Genomic DNA, 21332 nt, shown 5'->3' with positions numbered 1-21332 from the left:
AGGAGCTCAGTGTAAACAAACAGAACAATACTGGTCAGGAGCGTGTGTGTGCGTGTGTGTCAGTATCTGTGTGTTTCTGACGCGTGTGTGTGTGTCAGTATCTATGTGTGTGGGTGTGTGGGGCGGAGGGTAATTACGTTAGGGTTAGGAATCAGTAGACTAAACAGGTTAAGAGCTTACAAAGACAGATTTTCGTTTTTTTTTTTTTTTTTTGGCAAGATAAGTTGATTTAAATACCCTGAGGCTGCAACATCTCACAATGATGTTCAAAGCGATGCCCGAAAAATAAGCAGATCAGCAGCCGCATTGTGAGGGATCTGGAGGGGACATGGCAAAGCTGACTGTGCATTTCTCCCTCTCCCCTCATTAGCTTTAGTCCTGTGGCATTTCCACTGCTCCCACGATCACTGTGCACTTGAAGTGTTGAAGTGTAAAGTACCAGCACCACTAAAATAAGGAAGCAATTCAAATGGTGGAATTCAGAGTGTTACATGACACAGTGGTGTATGATATTACAGTGACATGATATTTATTGAATGTGTCCCCTGATCTTTATGGGTGCAGTCAAACTGAATACAAACGTTTCATGTTATTTACAGAGAAAGGAGATACTTGTCCATACCGGAACACACTGGAAATTCCGGTTTGCCAAGCTTTCTGTGAAGGCGAGCGAGGGAAGAATGAACGTGAGTCGCTCAAATACAATCACCTGCGACACAGCACCAAACGATGCAAGGGACGAGCCTTTAGTGTGCTGGACTGCCTCTCTCTGTCTCAAAACTGGTCTGGAAAACACCAGATTGGGGCTTACACTGAACACGAGAAAGTTTAGTAACAAGAGGAGGTCGTTCAACCCATCGAAGCTTATCCAGTATGAAAAGGTTTGTTGCTGGTTTTTGTAACAATCCTTGAGAATATCTTCCACCCATAAGAGGGCATCCCAAAACCTTTCTGCTAATGCATCGACTAGAGGCTGGAGTTTCAGAACCACAAGCATTGGGAAGCCAGCACACCCGCGCGCAGCTCCTGGGTTTCTACAAAGCAGGGATCCTCAGAAAGCCACGTAGTGGCTGCCTGTGGAGCTGACGATGTCACTGCTCAGCTCCAGAGCGTCGAGGACCTGGCGCAGCGCGGCCTTGTTCACGGACCGGAACCGTTCGGTCACGCTCCTGAAAACAGAGAGGAAGTGACAGCCCTGGTCAGCGTTGTGAGGCAGCTTGCAGTCTGCGAGAATGATCTGCCGAGTCACTCTCAGAAGTTCCTGGTCCTTCACTGTGACCTGGTAGACTTTCACCGGGTAGCATTTTTTCACGAAGGCCAGACCCTCTTCTTCCAGTTTCTGAGCGGCGTGCGTGAAAACGTGGCGCACTCGCTTCGCGTTAGAGGCGGCTATTTCGGCTTCCTCCTCCGTGGGGGTGCTCTCAAGAGGGCGGCAGGCCACCGACACCAGAGAGTCCACGGTCTCCAGATCCTGTAGACTAAACGTGGACACTTTGCTTTCCCTCAGGAACTCCCTGAGCTGCTCCACCATCAAAGCCACCAGCTTGCTCAAGGTCAGAGGTCCGTCCGAGCCTGTGTCGCCCGGTCTCTTCCCAGCGCTTGAACCCAGGCAGGGCTTGTCGTAATACTTCCTGTAGAGCCGCGGAACCTCCCTCATCCAGGAGATCTGAACTTCAAGCGTCGGGTCGTCCACTTTGCAGTAGGAAAAAGCCGAGACTTCCATCTGCTCCCTGTAAGTTTTCACGCGTCCTCTGGCACGGATTAGGTCCCCGAGCTCCAGGGTGGAGCGCTCCTGCAGCTCCTGCTGCTGTCTGGCCATGGGCAAGCCCCCGATGGACTGACCCGAGTCGGAAGCCTTATTCTGCCGGCTGTTTTTCCAGCAAAAGCACTTAATGACTCCAGTGCTGTCGTCCACTCCATAGCAAGTGAACTTCTCCCGTTCCTGCTTGAAGACCACAGCTCCCAGGATTTCCACTTTGGTTACTGGATGCGATTTATAGAAATGAATTTTTCGACCTAGTTTGGACGGTTTCAGTTCCAGAATGTCTTTGATATAAAGTTTGGCAAACATAAAGAAAAAGGGATCCAGCCCCCATTCTTTTGGAGGGGGCTCCTCTTCAAAATCCATCCGGACAAACTCTTAAATGCGGGCGTACTAGCTCTGCGGTGAAGAAAAGAGCAGTGCTAATTATTATTATTATTATTATTATTATTATTATTATTATTATTATTAATTAGTCATTTAGAAAATGCTTTTATCCAAAGTGACTTACACAGACTAGGGGGTGAACTATGCATCACAACTGCTGCTGCTGCTGCAGAGTCACTTCCAGAACCTCGTTTGTTTTACGTCTCATCTGAAGGACGGAGCACAAGGAGGTTCAGTGACTCGCTCAGGGTCACACGCAGGGAGTCAGTGGCTGAGCTGGGATTTGAACCTCCTGGTATCAAGCCCCTTTATTTAACCACTGCAGTTAGAATAGACTTACAATGATCCGATCCTTAACTGGCAGTTAACACACCCAGGGGCTGCAGCACAAGGGTAGATAGACACCCGCACTCTGTACTGAGAGTTCAAACTGTTTTCTGATCTCGGAGTTTACTTGCAGATGAACTTTCCAGCAGGCGAGAGAAGCCTGGACCCTCAACATGACCCTGCAGGGCAAAAAAAATAACTGATTATGAGGACAAGTTAGTTAACCCATTAAGTGCCATTGTCCTCGTTTAAGGACAGGCTAGTCATTTTGCTTCATAAAGCCGAATGAAAGCTGTTGAATAACGTGACGTTAACATATTGAATTACACACCACCGCTTTTTAGCTTTCCCAGATACTTAACAAACAACTTGGGAGATTTCGAAATCTAACATGAAATACCGTAATATTTACAACAATGGCTTTTTTTTTTTGGCGATATCATTTTGTAGTTTCTTTGCTTACATGATGTTAAATAAATGATCTAAATTATGCTCATATACAGTATTTTTTTTAATGAATGTCTTAATCATAAGATTCTTGGCCATGCAAAACTGTCAGTCATAGTTCCACTCTGCTGCCCCCTGCAGGGCTGCCCCGGCGCTGCAGGTCTGGTCTGTGCTGGCAGTGCTCGCCTCCCACCGTCACTGGACGTATAATTCAAGCATGAGAAATGCGCCATGATGAATGGTAAACAGCAGGAAACGTGTTTTATACGCTGTGTTTGTAATACTATCATGCATTCACAACGCCGTGCCTCACATCCACGACTGAACATGCTCCCGTGTGATTGGCTGCTGGCCTGGGCTCCCCTCATGTCTTTTCTGTAGGATTTGGCTGCATGGTGTCTTTCACAGTAACCCTAACACACGAACAGCCATGCTGGTCCACATACAAGATACAGGAGTCGATCTATATTGGAATTATGTACCGTCATGTTAGAATTCGGCTTTGATAAGACGACTCGCAACCGGTATATATTTGAATAAAAAAAAATAAAAACAAAATTAAAACACACGTTCAAATTAACAGAATAACTTGTTTTAACTAAATAAGACAGATTGAGACCATAAACAAATACACCTTTTTTTTTCTTCAGGGAAATATCCCATTAAAAACATGCCGAGATGGATAGTACATGTCAAAACTAAAACACGAAATTAATGACAGCGCTATATAACTGATTTATTTCTAAATGTTTTGGAAAACGTGTATCTATTATGCAATGCGGATGAATAAGATCAAATAATTTAAATACAAATAAACACAACATTACCCTGACTGGACTTTCTGACTTCTTCCACAGTACGTTACGCTACGCGAGCTTCCTCGGCCAATCAAAACAAAGAACACGTCGTATTGAGGCATAGCTCTGTCATTGGTTGAACACAGAAAAGGCAGGTAGCCTGTTAGCCAATGACTTGGCTAGAGATTGGGACAGTTCCGAAGCCTGCCCAATTAGAATCGGAAGCGTTTTAAAACTTTTCTGATCGTTGTGAATTTGATGTTCTGTTTATTTTATATATAGTGTTTTATATATAAACGACGCTGTGATCCAGCAGATATAGGTCTTTGCACTGAAAGAAAGCAGCTGCACTCCCTCAAGGTCTGTCACACTCCGCAGCTTCCACTAGACGGCGCCCTAGACTAAGGTAGCTGTGCCCTCGCTCTTCCCGTGCTAGAAATAGGAGATGACGTCACCTCGCGTCGTGCGGTACAGTGTAATCTGCCGTCATAACGTGCTTATGAATTACACGTGTCGCATTGGTTAACTTGTATAATTCAGACAGATCTCTTCCTTGTAATGCAGCGGTGTGCTTCTGTATCAGAACACCCCATTGCTTCTGTGTCAGAGCACCCCATTGCTCCTGTATCAGAGCACCCCATTGCTTCTGTATCAGAGCACCCCACTGCTTCTGTATTAGAGCACCCCACTGCTTCTGTATCAGAGCATCCCACTGCTTCTGTATTAGAGCACCCCACTGCTTCTGTATCAGAGCATCCCATTGCTTCTGTATCAGAGCACCCCATTGCTTCTGTGTCAGAGCACCCCATTGCTCCTGTATCAGAGCACCCCGTTGCTTCTGTATCGGAGCACCCCATTGCTTCTGTATCGGAGCACCCCAATGCTCCTGTATCAGAGCACCCCATTGCTTCTGTATCAGAGCACCCCACTGCTTCTGTATCAGAGCACCCCATTGCTTCTGTATCAGAGCACCCCATTGCTCCTGTATCAGAGCACCCCATTGCTTCTGTATCAGAGCACCCCATTGCTCCTGTATCAGAGCACCCCATTGCTTCTGTATCAGAGCACCCCATTGCTTCTGTATCAGAGCACCCCATTGCTTCTGTATCAGAGCACCACACTGCTTCTGTGGTTTTGATTTGTTGCGCGGATGAAATCAAACCACCGGAACTGAAAATCTTAGAAAACAGGCAGATCAGCGACTGTCTAATTTATTTCACGACTTGTTTAATAGGCCACAACATGGAACTGATTTGAAACGGTAAGAGAAAAGGAACACATACAGCGCAAAGTGGTCGAATATTTTTTTACTCACAAGTGCATATTGTCTATGTGTTATTCTCACACCCGGGGGTTTATGCTTATAAATGATATCAATTACTGATCTTCAAGTGTTCCGATACATTTGCACACAACTGTACATCACGTGATGGCACTGGAGCTCTTTGATTGGCAGCAATGTAGACCAATCGGCCCTATCAATGGGCGGGACCGGTGAGGTATTCGAAACCCCGGATGTGCCTGAACACGAGTCTGCAGCCCTGCAGCCTGTGCAATTGCGTTACTGTAACACGCCGCTGGAATTAAAACAAAACCAAAAAACTATCGCACGACTGCCTATAATATATTCATTTTAGGAAGCAGTACGGGTGCACAAGCAAGTATTTAGTTTTTATAACCTGGAAGGTGAAGTCTACAGCGGCAAACATACATTCACAGCGAGGAAGTGTTGGCTTTAATGACGTAGGCCTCGGTTTTACTTTCAGGTCCTGCCGTGAGACTGATGTAGGCGAATTCATATATATATATATATATATATATATATATATATATATATATATATATGTTTTATTTGTATCGCTTCCACTGCAGTCAAAAACGGGGGGGAAAACTGGGATGCGCATTGTGTGTGTTCGTGTTGTTGTGCAGTTGATTACCCGCATGTCGTTGGGAAGCATTGCGTAATGTCTATTTATCTACGTTTTTTAGACACGGATGTGTTTCGCTGCAGCAGTTTTAAATGCATGTACCGAAGGTGCGTTGGTTTTTAAGTGTACTTTGCAGCGCGGTAGCAGGTACCCGGTCCCATGGTGTAATGGTTAGCACTCTGGACTTTGAATCCAGCGATCCGAGTTCAAATCTCGGTGGGACCTCAAAATTTTTTTTTGCTGTTCGTTTTAATTTTTATGGTCTAAAAAATTAATAGATTAATAAATAAGACTGTATTTTTTAATTGCGCCTTAATTTTCAATATTTTCGAACACACAGCACAGTACCTTAATCAATAGTCTTCCCAGCTGTCCCTGTTTTTCATGGATCGTTTCCGGTTTTGAGGAAGATGTCCCAGGATTTCAATATCCTTTCCCAGGACACTAAATATCCCGTTTTTTTTAATGGTCTGCTAACAAATCCATGCAGATTAAACCGCAAAACCAGTCCCGTAATCTTAGAACAGCAATATTACATTTATAAACGCACGATATTAATTGATGGTCAATTCTATAATTGTAATACGAACACTGTCCTACCCCTTTGAAGACTGTTTCTAGAGAGTTTGTACACGCTTTACCCGTAATAACCGCTCTTCTGTTCCGCTGTCCCGATTGGTTGTACCTCAGTTACACTTTTTTTATTTCAGTTCAGTTCGGAAACTCGCCGGTAGGGGGGAGTGTTTGCTGTAAATTCCAGCAGCGGACTGACATAGCGTGACTGTAAACTCAAACACACACACGCCTTCTGACAAACCTTGAGTGCATTTTGATCACACCTATCCCCCCTAGGAACCAATATTCAAGAATATTTGTAGCCCCTTTTATTTATTTTTTTCTGCGACAAAGTAATCTTTCCATGTTGGTCTATATCCATGCATTTGCAACTAAAACCTGAATTTTAAGACCTCTTTCCCTAACCCTAAACCACCCAGCCCCCCCTCCGACAGCTCCAGTCTCACTTACAATAATACACAGTAACAGCCTGCAAACATAGCTCGCATTTACTAGCATTGTACATGCAGCATTTACATAAAGATAGGAATAAAAAAAAAAAAAACATGTAGGCGGGAACAAATGTTTGTTCCCCATGGGGGGGGGGGTACAAATATTCGGGGGAAGCAATATTTGGTAACACCAGGACAATATATTTGTTAATAACAGTAAACAAAAAATCACTGAACAAGCTGTTTACAGCTCAAAGCCCCAGTAGAAATAGAAAAGCGAGCGTATCTATAAACAGCAGCAGCTGGATAACGGCTGCAGGGCAGGGTGCGGACCGGTGAGTGGCTGACAGGGTCCCTGCAGGGTCCATGAGGCAGTTCTGAAGGAAAGACTTTGCAACGCAGGAAGGCACTCCCATGGAGAACAGGCCCAGTGCCGCCACTCGGCCCTCTGGGAAGGGGAACAATGCCCGGGACAGGAAACGAGGGCTGTGGATGCCGGGCCACGCTGTGGGAAAAATATTTCACAAGGAGAGAGGGAATGAGAGGCACTGAGCCAGAGATACTGAGAGATACAGAGACATATACAGTGCAACCACTGAGCTACTCAAACCCACTGCCTTCCACGCTGCAGCCCCGCACTCTAACCACTGAGCTACTCAAACCCACTGCCTTCCACGCTGCAGCCCAGCACTCAAACCACTGAGCTACTCAAACCCACTGCCTTCCACGCTGCAGCCCAGCACTCTAACCACTGAGCTACTCAAACCCACTGCCTTCCACGCTGCAGCCCAGCACTCAAACCACTGAGCTACTCAACCCACTGCCTTCCACGCTGCAGCCCAGCACTCTAACCACTGAGCTACTCAAACCCACTGCCTTCCACGCTGCAGCCCAGCACTCGAACCACTGAGCTACTCAAACCCACTGCCTTCCACGCTGCAGCCCAGCACTCAAACCACTGAGCTACTCAAACCCACTGCCTTCCACGCTGCAGCCCAGCACTCTAACCACTGAGCTACTCAAACCCACTGCCTTCCACGCTGCAGCCCAGCACTCTAACCACTGAGCTACTCAACCCACTGCCTTCCACGCTGGTGGCCATGCAGAGTTTGGTTGCACTGGCTCCTGCAGGGTCCGAATGCAGAAAGGAACAGACAGACACACAAACTTTCTTTATATATTAAGATGAGGCTGCACTGCATGCACTGTGTGGTGTCCTGTTTTCAATCATACCCTACTTCATGCAATGCACATCTGGCCAGCAAATGTATTCCAAGGAGGAGCAAGAAACTAGCAGGGGTCTGTGGGGGAGAGAGAGAGAGAGAGAGAGAGAGCAAAAGAGTCCGGCAAAGAAATCCGAGGGCTGGAATCGAATGAAGAGGCGGCCATTAGAACACTCCACTGGGAAGCAAAAATGTTTTTTTTTTTTTTGTAAAACGACGGATGAGAACTCATCCCTCATTTAGCTGATTAAATTATAGCGAAGGACCACAGGGACATCAAGACTCCAGTGTGATGAGAACAGTTTGAGTTTCCACTTCACTGCCATGCTGAGAAGGGGGGTCTGACTCAATGCATGTGCATTTCTATGTTCCTGGTTTATTCCACGCATAGAATCTGAAGTCACATGGCATTTTATTAGTATTTAATCGCAAGTTAATACTGCCTGAACCTCAAGACGGCTTCAAAAGTACCCGCGTGGACCTCTCAGGACTACATTTCCCATCATCCTCCTGCTCACTGGTAAATCCATCTCTGTTGCACATGTGAGCAGGAGGATGATGGGAAATGTTGTCCTGAGAGGTCCATGCGGGTACATGGGAAGCCATCTTGAGGCAGGGAATCTTGAGACACAGTCATCTAGTTTTTTCTCCCACAATCACTAACAGACACAGACCGAAATGCACCAGACGAAATCATCTCAGAAGACTGAACGCTGCCATGAATTCATTTTATTTATCATAAATATTATTACGACAGTTTTCTATAGTGCAATCTTCAAGTAACAATTAATACAGACAATAAAAAATAATATAGCATCAACAACATCAATATCATCCTTAACATATATATATATATATATATATAGCGTGTTTATTCCCATCGCTGGAATGTTTTGTCACAGATGTGCACAGCCATTGTCCCTAACCTCACTAGAGAACACGCGCTCCACTGCCCTCAGTTCACAAGACGCTGGAGATCCAGGGAGATTCTGCACAGCCTTTCAAAGCATTTCAGTGCATCACTAATCTGTGTGGCACTCAGTGCAGCAACGCAGGGGGCTTAACTACCAGTGCAAAGGATATATATATATATATATATATATATATATATATATATATATATATATATATATATATATATATATATATATATATAAAGACACTGCATCAATGCAAAACCGGATCAAATATCTGTCAAAGACATTGCTACACAATGCAACGCTGAGATTTCCACCCAGGTGCTGAAGTGCCCATATACAGTATAAGCCATTTTGCCGATGCAACAGAAGAAAAGTCCAAGGGGACATCTTCAAAGTGGACGGATAGCTTGAGTCTCTCCGTGCTCAGTGCGAGGGTACAGTGGGGGCGGGGCTGCGCGGTCAGGTGAGGGTCCTGTCAGGTTTCAGTGCCACGCTCTCCCCCGCGGGACAGTTCTTGCCGTTGGTGCTGTGTTTGGTGCCGTGGCTCCTGCTCAGCTCCACCACGGATGAGGTGTGGTAGCTGGAGTGCAAGTCATTGCTCATCAGCCTTCCACTGCACTGATCTTTATAATGCAGCCACTCCCTCTTCAGAGCTGCCTGGACCTGTGCGGGGGAGATGGGGTGAGAGAGAGGCTTGATACCAGGAGGTTCAAATCCTGGCTCAGCCACTGACTCCCTGTGCGTGACCCTGAGCAAGTCACTTCACCTCCTTGTGCTCCGTCCTTCAGATAAGACGTAAAACAAACACGCTCCTATTGGAAGCAGTTGTGATGCATAGTTCACCCCCTAGTCTCTGTAAATAGCTTTGGATCAAACTCAAACATGTTGAGAAACACGTGCAGCTGGCACAGCTTACCTCTCCGTTACAGAAGCAGAAGATAGTGGCGACCAGCAGGCCCTGAAGAGACACACAAAACCGGTTCAAAAGTTTGACATTCATTCAACAACAACATAGAACAGCTTCGAAAACGCACACAGGTTTAGTTAGTCTTTTAAATGGAGCAGTTTGAAAACGACTTCCACGTGCCTGTCGAATACAGAGGTCAATGTAATCTGTTGCAAACAACGAAACGCGTTTAACCCTGTGATGCCCAAATGAAATGAGAACATCTACTTTATTTACTTATTCGTGGAGCTGGATTCCGTTTCTCGTGCCAGCGTTGCATGATGGGATACAGACATGGGCACTACATTGGTAAGGGTATGGTAAACGGTATTGAGGACGACCCCCTGTCTCTCTCCAGGCCGCTGCGTACCTGGTAGTGCATGAAGATGTGCATGATGTACTCGTAGATCTCCTCGGCCAGTCGCCACTCCGGTTTCCATGGCAACAGGACGAACTGGATCCCCAGCAGGGGTACCAGGATGAGCGTGGCTCGCACAGCCTTCATGTAAGTGCTGGACTCAGCCTGGTGAGTGACCTTGAGCTTGGTGATGAGGACCCGCACGATATTGAGCAGGAAAAACAGGTTCACCTGCAGAGAGGGGGAGAGAGGCAGTGATCAACGCACTGCAACGAGGAATGGGGGTGCAGTGATCAACGCACTGCAGCGGGGAATGGGGGTGCAGTGATCAACGCACTGCAGTGGGGAATGGGGGTGCAGTGATCAACGCACTGCAACGAGGAATGGGGGTGCAGTAATCAACTCACTGCAGTGAGGAATGGGGGTGCAGGTTTGCTGCTCTGCTAGTGAGCAGACAGCCCCCAGGGGAGCATCAAGCTGTCATTCAGGAAAACCGAATCGGGACAAGATAAATACTTTATATACACGTTTACACATGCGACTAGATTCCTATACAGCAGAATAATCTACAGCATGTTATTAAAACAAACAATGTAGGGTATCTTTCATCAAATGTGTGCCGTTTAAAACGAACATCTACACAAATACTGCATGCAAATGAATCTAATCTCTTATTAGCATTGAAAATATTAAAAAATCGAGAACACTATGAAAAGCAGGAGCCTGTTGCGCACCAAACCCTGCGCACAGTTCATTCTAACTGGATCAAGGTGTGCCCCGTTTTGATGGTGAGATTCACATCACTGCAGGTGTATTTGACCGTTCAGTGCCTCTCTCCCTGCTCTGTGTGTCTGACATGAACCCGCTTCTCTGTACAACAGCCCTCCCCTCCCCTTGGACTCTGTGGTAACGTGCTGGTGCTTACCAACAGGGCCACGCAGATCGGTCCGTGGATGATGTACAGGAGATGAGTGGCAGCGCTGATCCAGCAGCTGTGGAGGGAGAGAGAGAGAGAGAGAGAGAGAGAGAGAGAGAGAGAGAGAGAGAGAGAGAGAGAGAGAGAGAGAGAGAGAGAAAGAACCTTCTTTTTTTAATGATTATTATAGTGTGTGTGTGTGTGTGTGTGTGTGTGTGACAGTGTGCATGCGTGAGTGTGTGTGTGTGTGTGTTTTGAGCAGTCTTGTTTCACAGGTGATCGTTCTTACTTGTCATTGAAGAAAAGCAGTCTGGCCACTGCATGGATGACGGCTGGGATCAGAGGGAATCCTGGGACACACAGAGGGAAACAGCTGCGTTAATTCCAGAACCTCCCGTGTTCCTGATTTACAGACGCAGGGAGCACCGCTACAGCCAGGCTGAAACCAGGCTGTATCACAGGAGTGGCTTCATTCATCCAGGAGTGTTTTAAATGTGCAGGGCTGTCCGATACAACACTCGCAGACAGACCAGCTGTGGGACGTGTTCTGTGTGCATCACAGGACTGCAGCACACATTCAAGATGTAGGCTTTGGGAGGCTTTAAATGTGATTTGACCTTTGCAACGGTTTGTGTTCTGTGTTTTCTGTGTACAGCGTGGCGTGCACTCACCCCAGCCCAGGATATAGTACCAGCACATCTGCTGCTCCTCCACGAACACGGCCACGATGATGAGGGTGTGCAGGTAGATCCCCTCACACAGCATCCAGAAGTAGTTACAGCCCATGGTGTAGAGATACAGAAACTGCAGCACCTTACAGCCGGCCTGCAGAGACAGGAGGAGCCACACTTTACACACAAGCAAACCAGGCAGCTAGCATCGCTGGCTTAGTGTTGAACTCTTTCAGTGCTGGAGTGTTTAACTCTTTCAGTGCTGGAGTGTTTAACTCTTTCAGTGCTGCAGTGTTTAACTCTTTCAGTGCTGTCGAGCCCGGCACAGGAAGACAGCGAGACTGTAAACAGGAAGCCCGTACTGTGTTGTGAGTCTCGTGCTCGTGGTTATTAGCCACGGCAGAAAGGCAGATGATGGTGACGATGGAGTCGAGGATGAAGGACAGGAACAGGTTCTTGTGAAGAGAGATGCGCTGGCAACTCAAACTCCTGCCAAGGAAAACAACAACAACAATAATAATAATAATAATAATAATAATAATAATAATAATAATAATAATAATAATAATAATAATTTTAAAACACACTCACTTGAAGTAGAAGAAGATGCAGAGCGAGATGAAGAGGGATACCAGAGAGAGGCAGTGTCCGGTAATGGCCAGGTAGTACTTGCTGTATGCCATCTGCTCAAAAAGAGAAGAGACTGCATTAGCAGAACTGCTGGGACTGAAGAGGCATTCACCACACTGCAGACTGAAGAGACTCCCTCGATTCTCCACTGTCTGACATGCAGGAAACCCTGAAGACTACTGGCTTACAGAAGTCTACTGACCAGGTACAGTACGCGGGAATCTGAGCTCAATATTACATCCTAATCACGATTCAAACCAGATTTTAAATGTGGCAACACCAAACGAAACGTAACACTCCCATTGCACAGCAGTGATTTGATCCGGTCCTGGTTTTGCTAGGAGTTCAATAAGAAACACCTGAGCTTGTTATTAGCTATACACACTGTGGGGTGATCAAGCTCCTAGTAAAACCTGGAATGGGTGAAACTGCTCTGCAATAGGAGTCCTATTACCATCCCTGGAACGTTTCGACTAGAAGTATTTTTTTAATATCTTTGAAACGTGTCATTGAATTGATTTCGTTTTTTGGTTGAGTGGTTTTATAGTAGATCCCTGCATATCTGTTAAAGCTATTTCATTCAGGGTTCTGGGGGGGGGGCTGGGGGGGGGGTGGTCTTGCCTTGAGTTTGGCCCTGGTGAAGGCAGAACACAGGGTGTAATTGGACCAGGTGCGGTTACTCTCCGGGTGACGAAACCACTGTCCGTCTTCATTACAAACCTTCGTCACCTTTTCTGCAAGCACAGCGAAAAAAACACAGTCACAACCAGCTCACAGGGATGGAAATAAGACTCCCGCTCCATAGCGGTGTGATCCACGCCTGGTTTTACTAGGAGTTTAATAATAAGACCCACCTGAGCCTGTTAGCTAGACACACTGTGGGCTAATCAAGCTGGTAGTAAAACCTGGAGTTTTGCCATGCAACAAGAGTCTTATTTCCAACCCTGAAAGTCATGATATAAACCAGCGATCTGGAAGTGTGGAATTCTGCTCCCCAAGGCTTTCATTAAAACTCATGCACAGTATACAGTCTGCGGGCAAAATCGCATTGATAACAGTAAGAGATTCACTTCACAAGATTCATTACAATCGCGATGAGGACATCACTCACCCAAGGGATCGAAGTCCTGGAAGTATTGAGGGCAGAACTGGACAGCCTTGTTCCCGGGCGGGGTGTCCTCCCAGCACATCCAGCCGTCCCACGTGCGGTTACAGTAGGGTCCTGGGACAGGGAGCGCTCGTTCAGTATGGAAACTATTTCACACACCCCCTCCCCAAATCGGTTTAGAATGCCAGCTCAGGACAGAGTCCTTCATTCCACAAGCCAATCACCTCTTTACACCCAGGAGCTCCACAGCGCCCCCTGGAGCCCAGCAGGTGTCTGCTTTGAGATCAAGGGGTGCCTGGCCAGTAGGGTGCGCTGCAGAACACCTCCCTGTGAAATCACCCAGCAGAGACTGGCAGCTTCACACAGCCAGGACGGACTCAATTTAACAGGGGTGTTGCTCGAAGACCTCCCCATAATAACGCTACTTCACTGAGAACATGCACTGAGAAACTCTTCTGCTAACACTAGCCCTGGGGGGGGCAGCCCAGCGGGACTCGGGAGGGGGGGGTTGGGGGGGGGGGTCGTTACCGTCTCCCCGGTAGGGGGGGTCCCTGAGGATCTTCAGGTAGCACTCGAACTGGGCAGACAGGATCTGTGCCCTCGACACCCCCATGGGCACCACAGACTGGGGGGTGGCAGACACGGCTGACAGTGGCTCCAAGGACACCAGCGCCCCCGCAGGAACCTGCTGGAACAGCAAGAAGAGACGCTTTTATTTCACCTGGTGGGAGTTTGACTGGAATCATACACCCAGCCACTAATACTGTGTAACAATGTGTAATTACGAAAAAGCAGTACTGTATTCTAGACTTTGTTAATGTTTTAATAAAAGTCAATTTGTACAGTAATTTTGCAGTTTTCCTATGCATTTACCATGATTTGTAATCTTTAATATTTGTTAACCATAAAGCTGAACTTTGCAATGCTTCCCTATGCTTTGACATGTTTCCTAAAGGTTTGTAATGTTTTTCGACAATTGCAACTACAGGGTGGGCATCATGGATTTTGTTCAGGTTTCTGCGTCACTTCCCCCTACCTCTGTTACCAGCGGCAACAACAGAATCCACAGCAGCTGTCCTCTCTCCATGGTGCAGCTAAGTGGCGCTCCCAGAGACGGCAGGCTTGTGCATCAGTAAACTCTGAAACAAGCACCACGACAGATCAGGACACCAGCTTAAACCAGACAAGAAAAAGGGCCAGGTTCACTAGCAACAAGGACGGAAATAAGACTCCTGTTGCATAGCAGTTTCATCCATTCCAGGTTTTACTACTCCAGTTATTCTGAAGCATAGAGTCTATATGAGCACCACACCTCTAACATCTGTAAGCAATCAGCTTGCAGTCCGTGCATCCCTTAATCGCAATGTCCTTCTGCCCTGGTTTCAGCTGTCTTGGGTTACAAAGCCTGTTTCTGTTTCAGCTCAGGGTCTTGCTGAAGCAACATTCCCAGCGACAATCACACAGACACCAGATTTTACTCCGCACTGGATAAATACAGATACCCAGAGCCTGGGGGACCTCAGTCAGGCCTGTGAAGGAAGCCATGTGAACTGCATCAACCCTGTTGTTATAAACTTTGCATGCTTGGAGTTGAAGCTTGAGTCTGTGAACACACTGTGGCCAAGTCACAAATAGCACTTTCCCAGTGACCAGAGCCAACTCTGTGCTTTGTTATACAGCAAGAGCCTGCCGCGCTCAGGGGAGCCACACAAGAAGGGAAAAAAAAGGTTTTCTTTAGTTTCTTTTGATTCATTCCTAAGGAACGTATTAAGTCACTTCCAATAGGAGCTCGTTTGTTTCATCCGAAGGACGGAGCACAAGGAGGTTCAGTGACTTGCTCAGGGTCACACACAGGGAGTCAGTGGCTGAGCCAGGATTTGAACCTCCTGGTATCAAAGCCCTTTTCTTTAACACATTATAACCCTATTATCTGAGAAGCCCTGCTGTGGTTTGCCTCAATCGCTTTCTTTGAATCTGTAGAAGCGAGCCAGATCAGGACTGTTCACCAGAGCAGCAGTATCCACCTGCATTTATTAACACCAAGCGGGGCACGCAGCGTTTCACCCGTTCCAGGTTTTACTACCAGCTTGAATAGTCACAGTGTGTACAGGTAACAAGCTCAGGTGTGTTATCAAACTCCTAGTAAAACCAGGAGTGGATCAACGTGGGTTAAAACACACACACACTTGATTTTATTGCAGACGTGACTGGTCTTGTAAATGTGACGCCAGCCGAGAACAATGATAAGGGTTAAATTCAGCTCAGCGCTAACTAAAAGTATCTAACTTCTTAATATGATTTGTTTATTTAGCAGACGCCTTTATCCAAGGTGGCTTACAGAGGGTGTGTGAACTATGCATCAGCTGCAGAGTCACTTACAACTACGTCTCACCCGAAAGACGGAGCACAAGGAGGTTAAGTGACTTGCTCAGGGTCACACACAGTGAGTGAGCTGGGATTTGAACCGGGGACCTTCTGGTTACAAGCCCTTTTCTTTAAGCACCACACAGCCTCCTGTAAGATGACATTCGGCATGCTGTTGTGCTCCAGTGCATTTGGATGGCATTTTCTTTGTCCGGCACATTGCACCATGCAAGGGAAATAGCTGTACATCTTTTTGAACTCATCATGCAAAAACTAGAGCTGGAAACAAAACATTGACGACCATGCTGGGATCCAACATCCTGTTTTTTTAAACAAATCTTTTTTCTTCTGCTCAGGTTGAGCCTCACATGACTTGGTTTAACATTTGATTAGCAAAATGATGCAGTCAAATCACCCCTGCGGGCAGCTCAGGAAAACCCTGATCAGCTCAAGGAGATACAAACAAAACGCACAGCATTTCAAAGTCAAATTACAAACACACACACACACAACTCCGAGTGAGTCAAGTCAAATGGAAATGTTATAAATAAAGCTGAGTTTTATATGAACAGCAGCCAGACACGTTTCCTAAATGTGCTGAGCTTGTCCGTCCGGTAACGCACAATAGCAGACTGCAAACGTCAAACAGAGCTGCCATGGACCAGGGGGGGAAACCATTCACAGGGAGAGGTCAGAGCGGGGTCACGAGGTCCAGGCTCCCTCACGTACTGGACTAGATAGCGTGTGAGGAAGCAGATAACAGAGCGCTCCACGCTGGCATCTTTCACAGTCCCAACCCTCACACTCAAAAGTGTTAATAACCTGACCTTTCTGAAGGCGAGATACACAGATAAAGGCAGTAGCTGATTCAAATGAAATCCAGGGATGCAAACTCCTGTTGCATAGCAGTTTGATCCATTCCTGGTATTACTAGGAGCTTAATAAGACACACACTGAGCTTGTTACCTGTACACACTAATCAAGCTCGTATTAAAACCTGGAATGGGTGAAACCGCTATGCAACAGGAGTCTTATTGAGGGTTTTTTCATTCTGAAACAGCATGTTCTGGTTTTCTTTTTGTGTCTGTGTTTGCTTTGAGCAGATTGAACCAGATTAGTTGCCCCGACTTCTGTAAAAAGACATCAGGTTGTTTTTCAAGAAGTTGTGAACCGCAGCAGTTCCTCAGGAAACGGCCTCTTCCACTCTTCCAGCATCTAAAAATATTTCCCATTGTCTGACATCCCACGGCTTGTGAGAATGTTTTCAGGGACAATGATGCTAGCCAGCCACTGCTTCCCCTCGGAGCCACAGGCCCGGACACCTCAGTAAAAACAACAATACTATTTCTTTTTTTTGTTTTTGTGCGTGTGTGTGTGTGTGTTGTTGGATTGTTTTTCTCATCGCTAACTCTTTAACAAAAGTCCTGCCCTGATCCGACCTCTTAATTATAATTACCCGAGCGATCGTGTGAACCACTGAACCCCACATCCATGCAAAGCAAGCCAGTGCATACATGGGGTCTGAAAAAAAATAAACCATCCATTCTACTGTACAGCAACAAAACATCTCATGGCTCTTCAGTCTACCTGTTTCACAAATCAATATTTCAACGATGTGACTGTATAGCACCCCCCCCCCCCCCCCAGTGAAAAATGATCTTCCAGGAGCTGGTAAGGTTTCAGTTCCAGCATTGTGGCTGCGTCGTTTTAAGCTGCTGATGCTGGTGGATGAAACACATCATTACCCAATGTAATGGAAAGAATCAGCTGTGAAAATTGATTTCAATTGTTCTCCATCAGCACACTGACAAGCAGGAATCAGAAGCGGGGTAACCCTTCAATGAGATGATAGCGATGGGGGTAACCCTTCAGTGAGATGATAGCGATGGGGGTAACCCTTCAGTGAGATGATAGCGATGGGGGTAGACACAGACACACACACCAACACACAGAGACACACACACACACCAACACACAGAGACACAGACACACACACACACACACACAAACACACACACGTTTCTTCCATCCAGCTGAAGGTTTGTAGTCCGAAACGTCCTGATAGAACTGAAATATGTAAACTGAAATATTTACATTTTTACAAGTGCCCGCGTATTCTCAGATTACGGCCAAATGGAGCTGTGCAGCTCCGTGCAGATGCGTGCTTTGTTAATGTTTAGCTAATCAGCGCGTGGAAAAAACTGTAACCCAACCTTTCTGTTTTTGGTTCTTCGGTTGTCTCATGCGTGCAGCCACACCAGCTCCAATTCTGACTGTTAAACAGATGAGGGATTAAACCGGGGACACGTCCCACTTGTGGACATTTAAAAAGACCCCTCTGGCGCCCCCCTGAGGAAGAGCTGAGCTGTCCAGCCCTGGCCTGAACCGACTGTCCTGGCTCTGTTTATTTCTGTACTGTTTAAAACGCACGCCGGAAACACTCACTTGGGCTCAAATCAAACACACAGCGCACACAGTTTATACAATATAAATGCGTTCAAGTCTGAGCGTCTGAGTCCTCTCAAACTGTGTTTGCTTTCTCAAGAGCCCCTCCTGACCTGTATACAGTTTAAATCTAACACGGGGGGGGGGGGGGGCAGTGTGGTCAAACTATATCCTGTCCGCAGCTGGGTTTTATTGAGGGCATTTTACAGCGCCGGGGAACCACAGCCTGGACATCACCGCTATCCCACTAAAAATAGCTGGCTGATGCAACCCAGATGGGCTCCCACGGGCTGTGCTGCGATACCATTCATGTGCAATGCAGACTTCTCAATGTGATTAGGATTTGGATGATTTCTCTGTGTCTTCACTGCCGTTTGTAGAGCTCCAGAACCTCTGCCAGAAAAGAATCCACAGAAACGCCACCTGCTTCCCCCTGCTTCTAAAACCCGTTCAGCAAAGTTAAGAAAAATGCATTGCAAAGATTAAACAATGCAGGGACACTGCCGATCAGTTAGGAGCAAGCCTTCAGCTGCTACACATCTGTTAAATGGCAATCCTGCATCTTTAACACACGGTAACAAACAATGTAATATCTACTGTAAACTACACTGTATTTAAATATTGAGCTTGCATCGTAACCCTGCACTGCCCTGTAACACCTGGAGGCAGTCTGCCAAATAAACTAATAATAATAATAATAATAATAATAGCAGACAGCTGTACGGTGCGTGGGTGTAATGATTATACAGTGAGAAGGCTTTGCTGCACAGATTATGCTGTAAAAATAACAGTTATGTCATTGCTGAGATGGAATTAAGCGCATGACGCGCATTAAAGGGATTCACTGATAATTATCAATTCTGTTTGCAATGATCATTGCCATGGTTGTGCTATTGAACCCGAGCTGCGTTGTACTGCACACCGTCTGTTTCCATAGCTGTCCATACGCTGTTCGGCATAAAGCATTAAGTAATAATAAATACCAGGTAATTATTCAGTAGAGCCGCAATCGCTGAGCTTAAAATTCAACTTCATGAAAAATCCACATGAAATAAAACCACCAACATTATATATTTTAAAACTGAGCAGCTGTCGTTTCCTTCGCTGATACATGGACCTACATACAGGACAGCTGCCAAATAATAATAATAATAATAATAATAATAATAATAATAATAATAATAATAATAATAATAATAATAATAATAATCCTTCTGCAGAAACAGCATTCACATATTTACCTCAGTCAGTTATCTGAGTCCCAGTGCTGTTTCTCTGGATCCTCTGGTAATGCAGAGTCTCTCGTCTCCCGCACTGTGCTCCTGTTTCAATCCACGTTTACTTCTTGATTTCTTAAATCCCTGGCAACTTTCTGAATCCAAGTCTTATTTATTTAATTCTATTTCTCAACCGTTTAAAAGTTCTTGCGGTACCTTCTTGTCAATGTCAACCCAAAATAACTCCGTTTATTGATAACGTTTGATCTTTCGCGCTGTGAGCACTACAGACCGACTTTTCAAATGAATATTCTTTAGCTATAGATTGAACCGTTTCTCTTCAGTATCTCTCCCCTCTTTTAAAAAAAAAAAAAAAACGATCGTTTTCCTCTCACAGCAGAACGAGTTTTTTCTTGTTTATCGCTCTCCCTCCCTAGTTTATCTTCATTGCATTCCGCTCTTCCTCGATTGTTAGTGTTGATCCATGTCATTCTTCTCTCTCTCTCTCTCTCTCTCTCTCTCTCTCTCTCTCTCTCTCTCTCTCTCTCTCTCTCTCTCTCTCTCTCTCTCTCTCTCTCTCTCTCTCTCTCTCTCTCTCTCTCTCTCTCTCTCTCTCTCTCTCTCTCTCTCTCTCTCTCTCTCTCTCTCTCATGTCACTTTAGTACTGGCACGGTGGTGCGGATCCGGTTCAATTATATTATTTGACGGTAGCTTTTAATACCTCACGAACTTTCTACCACACAAGTCTTAAAAAGTTACAGCATCAAACAAATAAATAGATAGATAGATAGATAGATAGACAGACACCGTATTATATATATATATATATATATATATATATATATATATATATATATATATATATTTTTTAAGTATAGCTGACACTACTAACTCAATCAGAAACCCGACACGGTCACCTGTGACGTCCTTCCTGCTGTTGACCTGCGCGAGGTACTGTAAATACACAGAGGAGGTCAAATGGACAAGTGGAAAGAAAAAAAAATCATGCAATACTTTAGAGATCGTTTTATTTTCTTCCTAATGGATTGACCTGCCTTTGCCTTACGGTAGCTAGCTGCGTCACTGCTTTACTAACAGCTAACACATGTGAAAGTACCAGCGCCACAGATTCGTACAGTTTATGCTGTGAATCCGGTCCCCCTGTTTTTAAATTATCTTTCACAGTAAAAGACATAGATAAACAATCAATAAAACGTTCCTGTCCAGGCTTGCTTACTGAATGAGAAGACAGCCACGTCTCTCGAAGCGCTCGTGACTCTCTGGAAAGCCGACGCAATGCATTCTTGCACTGACACTGACACACACACTCACAGACGCGCACAGTGCACACACACACACTACACACACTCACAGACGCGCACAGTGCACACACACACACACACACACTCACAGACGCGCACAGTGCACACACACTGATACACACACACTACACACACACAGACGCGCACAGTGCACACACACACACACACACACTCACAGACGCGCACAGTGCACACACACTGATACACACACACTACACACACACAGACGCGCACAGTGCACACACACACACAGACGCGCACAGTGCACACACACACACTACACACACTCACAGACGCGCACAGTGCACACACACACACAGAAGCGCACAGTGCACACACACACACTACACACACTCACAGACGCGCACAGTGCACACACACACACAGAAGCGCACAGTGCACACACACACACTACACACACTCACAGACGCGCACAGTGCACACACACACACTACACACACTCACAGACGCGCACAGTGCACACACACACACAGAAGCGCACAGTGCACACACACACACTACACACACACACAGAAGCGCACAGTGCACACACACAC

At 46.1% G+C, this 21332-nt stretch overlaps 2 protein-coding genes and 1 non-coding gene across 10 annotated transcripts; 1 reads left to right on the top strand and 2 right to left on the bottom strand.

Annotated features, from left to right (window-relative positions):
- Positions 1–189: 189 nt before the first annotated feature.
- LOC117967013 (CST complex subunit STN1-like) lies at positions 190–6257 on the bottom strand. Of its 4 annotated transcripts, XM_034914088.2 has the most exons (4): positions 3751–3868; positions 2490–2655; positions 2274–2357; positions 190–2161 (listed from the first exon to the last, which is right to left on the bottom strand). In XM_034914088.2, the coding sequence occupies exon 4, from the start codon at positions 2126–2128 to the stop codon at positions 1052–1054; it is 1077 nt and encodes a 358-aa protein (XP_034769979.2). In that variant the 5' UTR covers positions 2129–2161; positions 2274–2357; positions 2490–2655; positions 3751–3868; the 3' UTR covers positions 190–1051. The 4 variants fall into 4 exon arrangements, with proteins under 4 accessions (XP_034769979.2, XP_058869380.1, XP_058869379.1 ...); XM_059013397.1 differs by lacking the exon at positions 3751–3868 and adding an exon at positions 5997–6257 and having other exon boundaries at positions 2274–2655; XM_059013396.1 differs by having other exon boundaries at positions 2274–2655.
- trnaq-uug (transfer RNA glutamine (anticodon UUG)) lies at positions 5802–5873 on the top strand. The gene has a single exon. It is a non-coding gene; the product is annotated as a tRNA-Gln (tRNA).
- A 442-nt stretch (positions 6258–6699) lies between the features above and the next one.
- Positions 6700–20831, bottom strand: LOC117966983 (calcitonin gene-related peptide type 1 receptor-like). 5 transcript variants are annotated; one of them, XM_059013391.1, is made up of 13 exons: positions 19478–19986; positions 14464–14566; positions 13956–14112; positions 13431–13541; positions 12941–13053; positions 12281–12372; positions 12052–12178; positions 11690–11843; positions 11308–11368; positions 11028–11094; positions 10115–10333; positions 9715–9756; positions 6700–7160 (listed from the first exon to the last, which is right to left on the bottom strand). In XM_059013391.1, exons 2-13 carry the CDS (start codon positions 14512–14514, stop codon positions 6942–6944), a joined length of 1413 nt encoding a protein of 470 aa, XP_058869374.1. In that variant the 5' UTR covers positions 14515–14566; positions 19478–19986; the 3' UTR covers positions 6700–6941. The 5 variants fall into 5 exon arrangements, with proteins under 5 accessions (XP_058869374.1, XP_058869373.1, XP_058869372.1 ...); XM_059013390.1 differs by lacking the exon at positions 19478–19986 and adding an exon at positions 20691–20831 and having other exon boundaries at positions 6701–7160; positions 13956–14115; XM_059013389.1 differs by having other exon boundaries at positions 6701–7160; positions 13956–14115; positions 14464–14632.
- Positions 20832–21332: the final 501 nt, after the last annotated feature.

The sequence above is a fragment of the Acipenser ruthenus genome, chromosome 45, assembly GCF_902713425.1.
Source record: "Acipenser ruthenus chromosome 45, fAciRut3.2 maternal haplotype, whole genome shotgun sequence".
Taxonomy (NCBI): Eukaryota; Metazoa; Chordata; class Actinopteri; order Acipenseriformes; family Acipenseridae; genus Acipenser; species Acipenser ruthenus.
The sequence above is the reverse complement of the archived record's forward strand: the minus strand, read 5'-3'. Positions and strand labels throughout refer to the sequence as shown.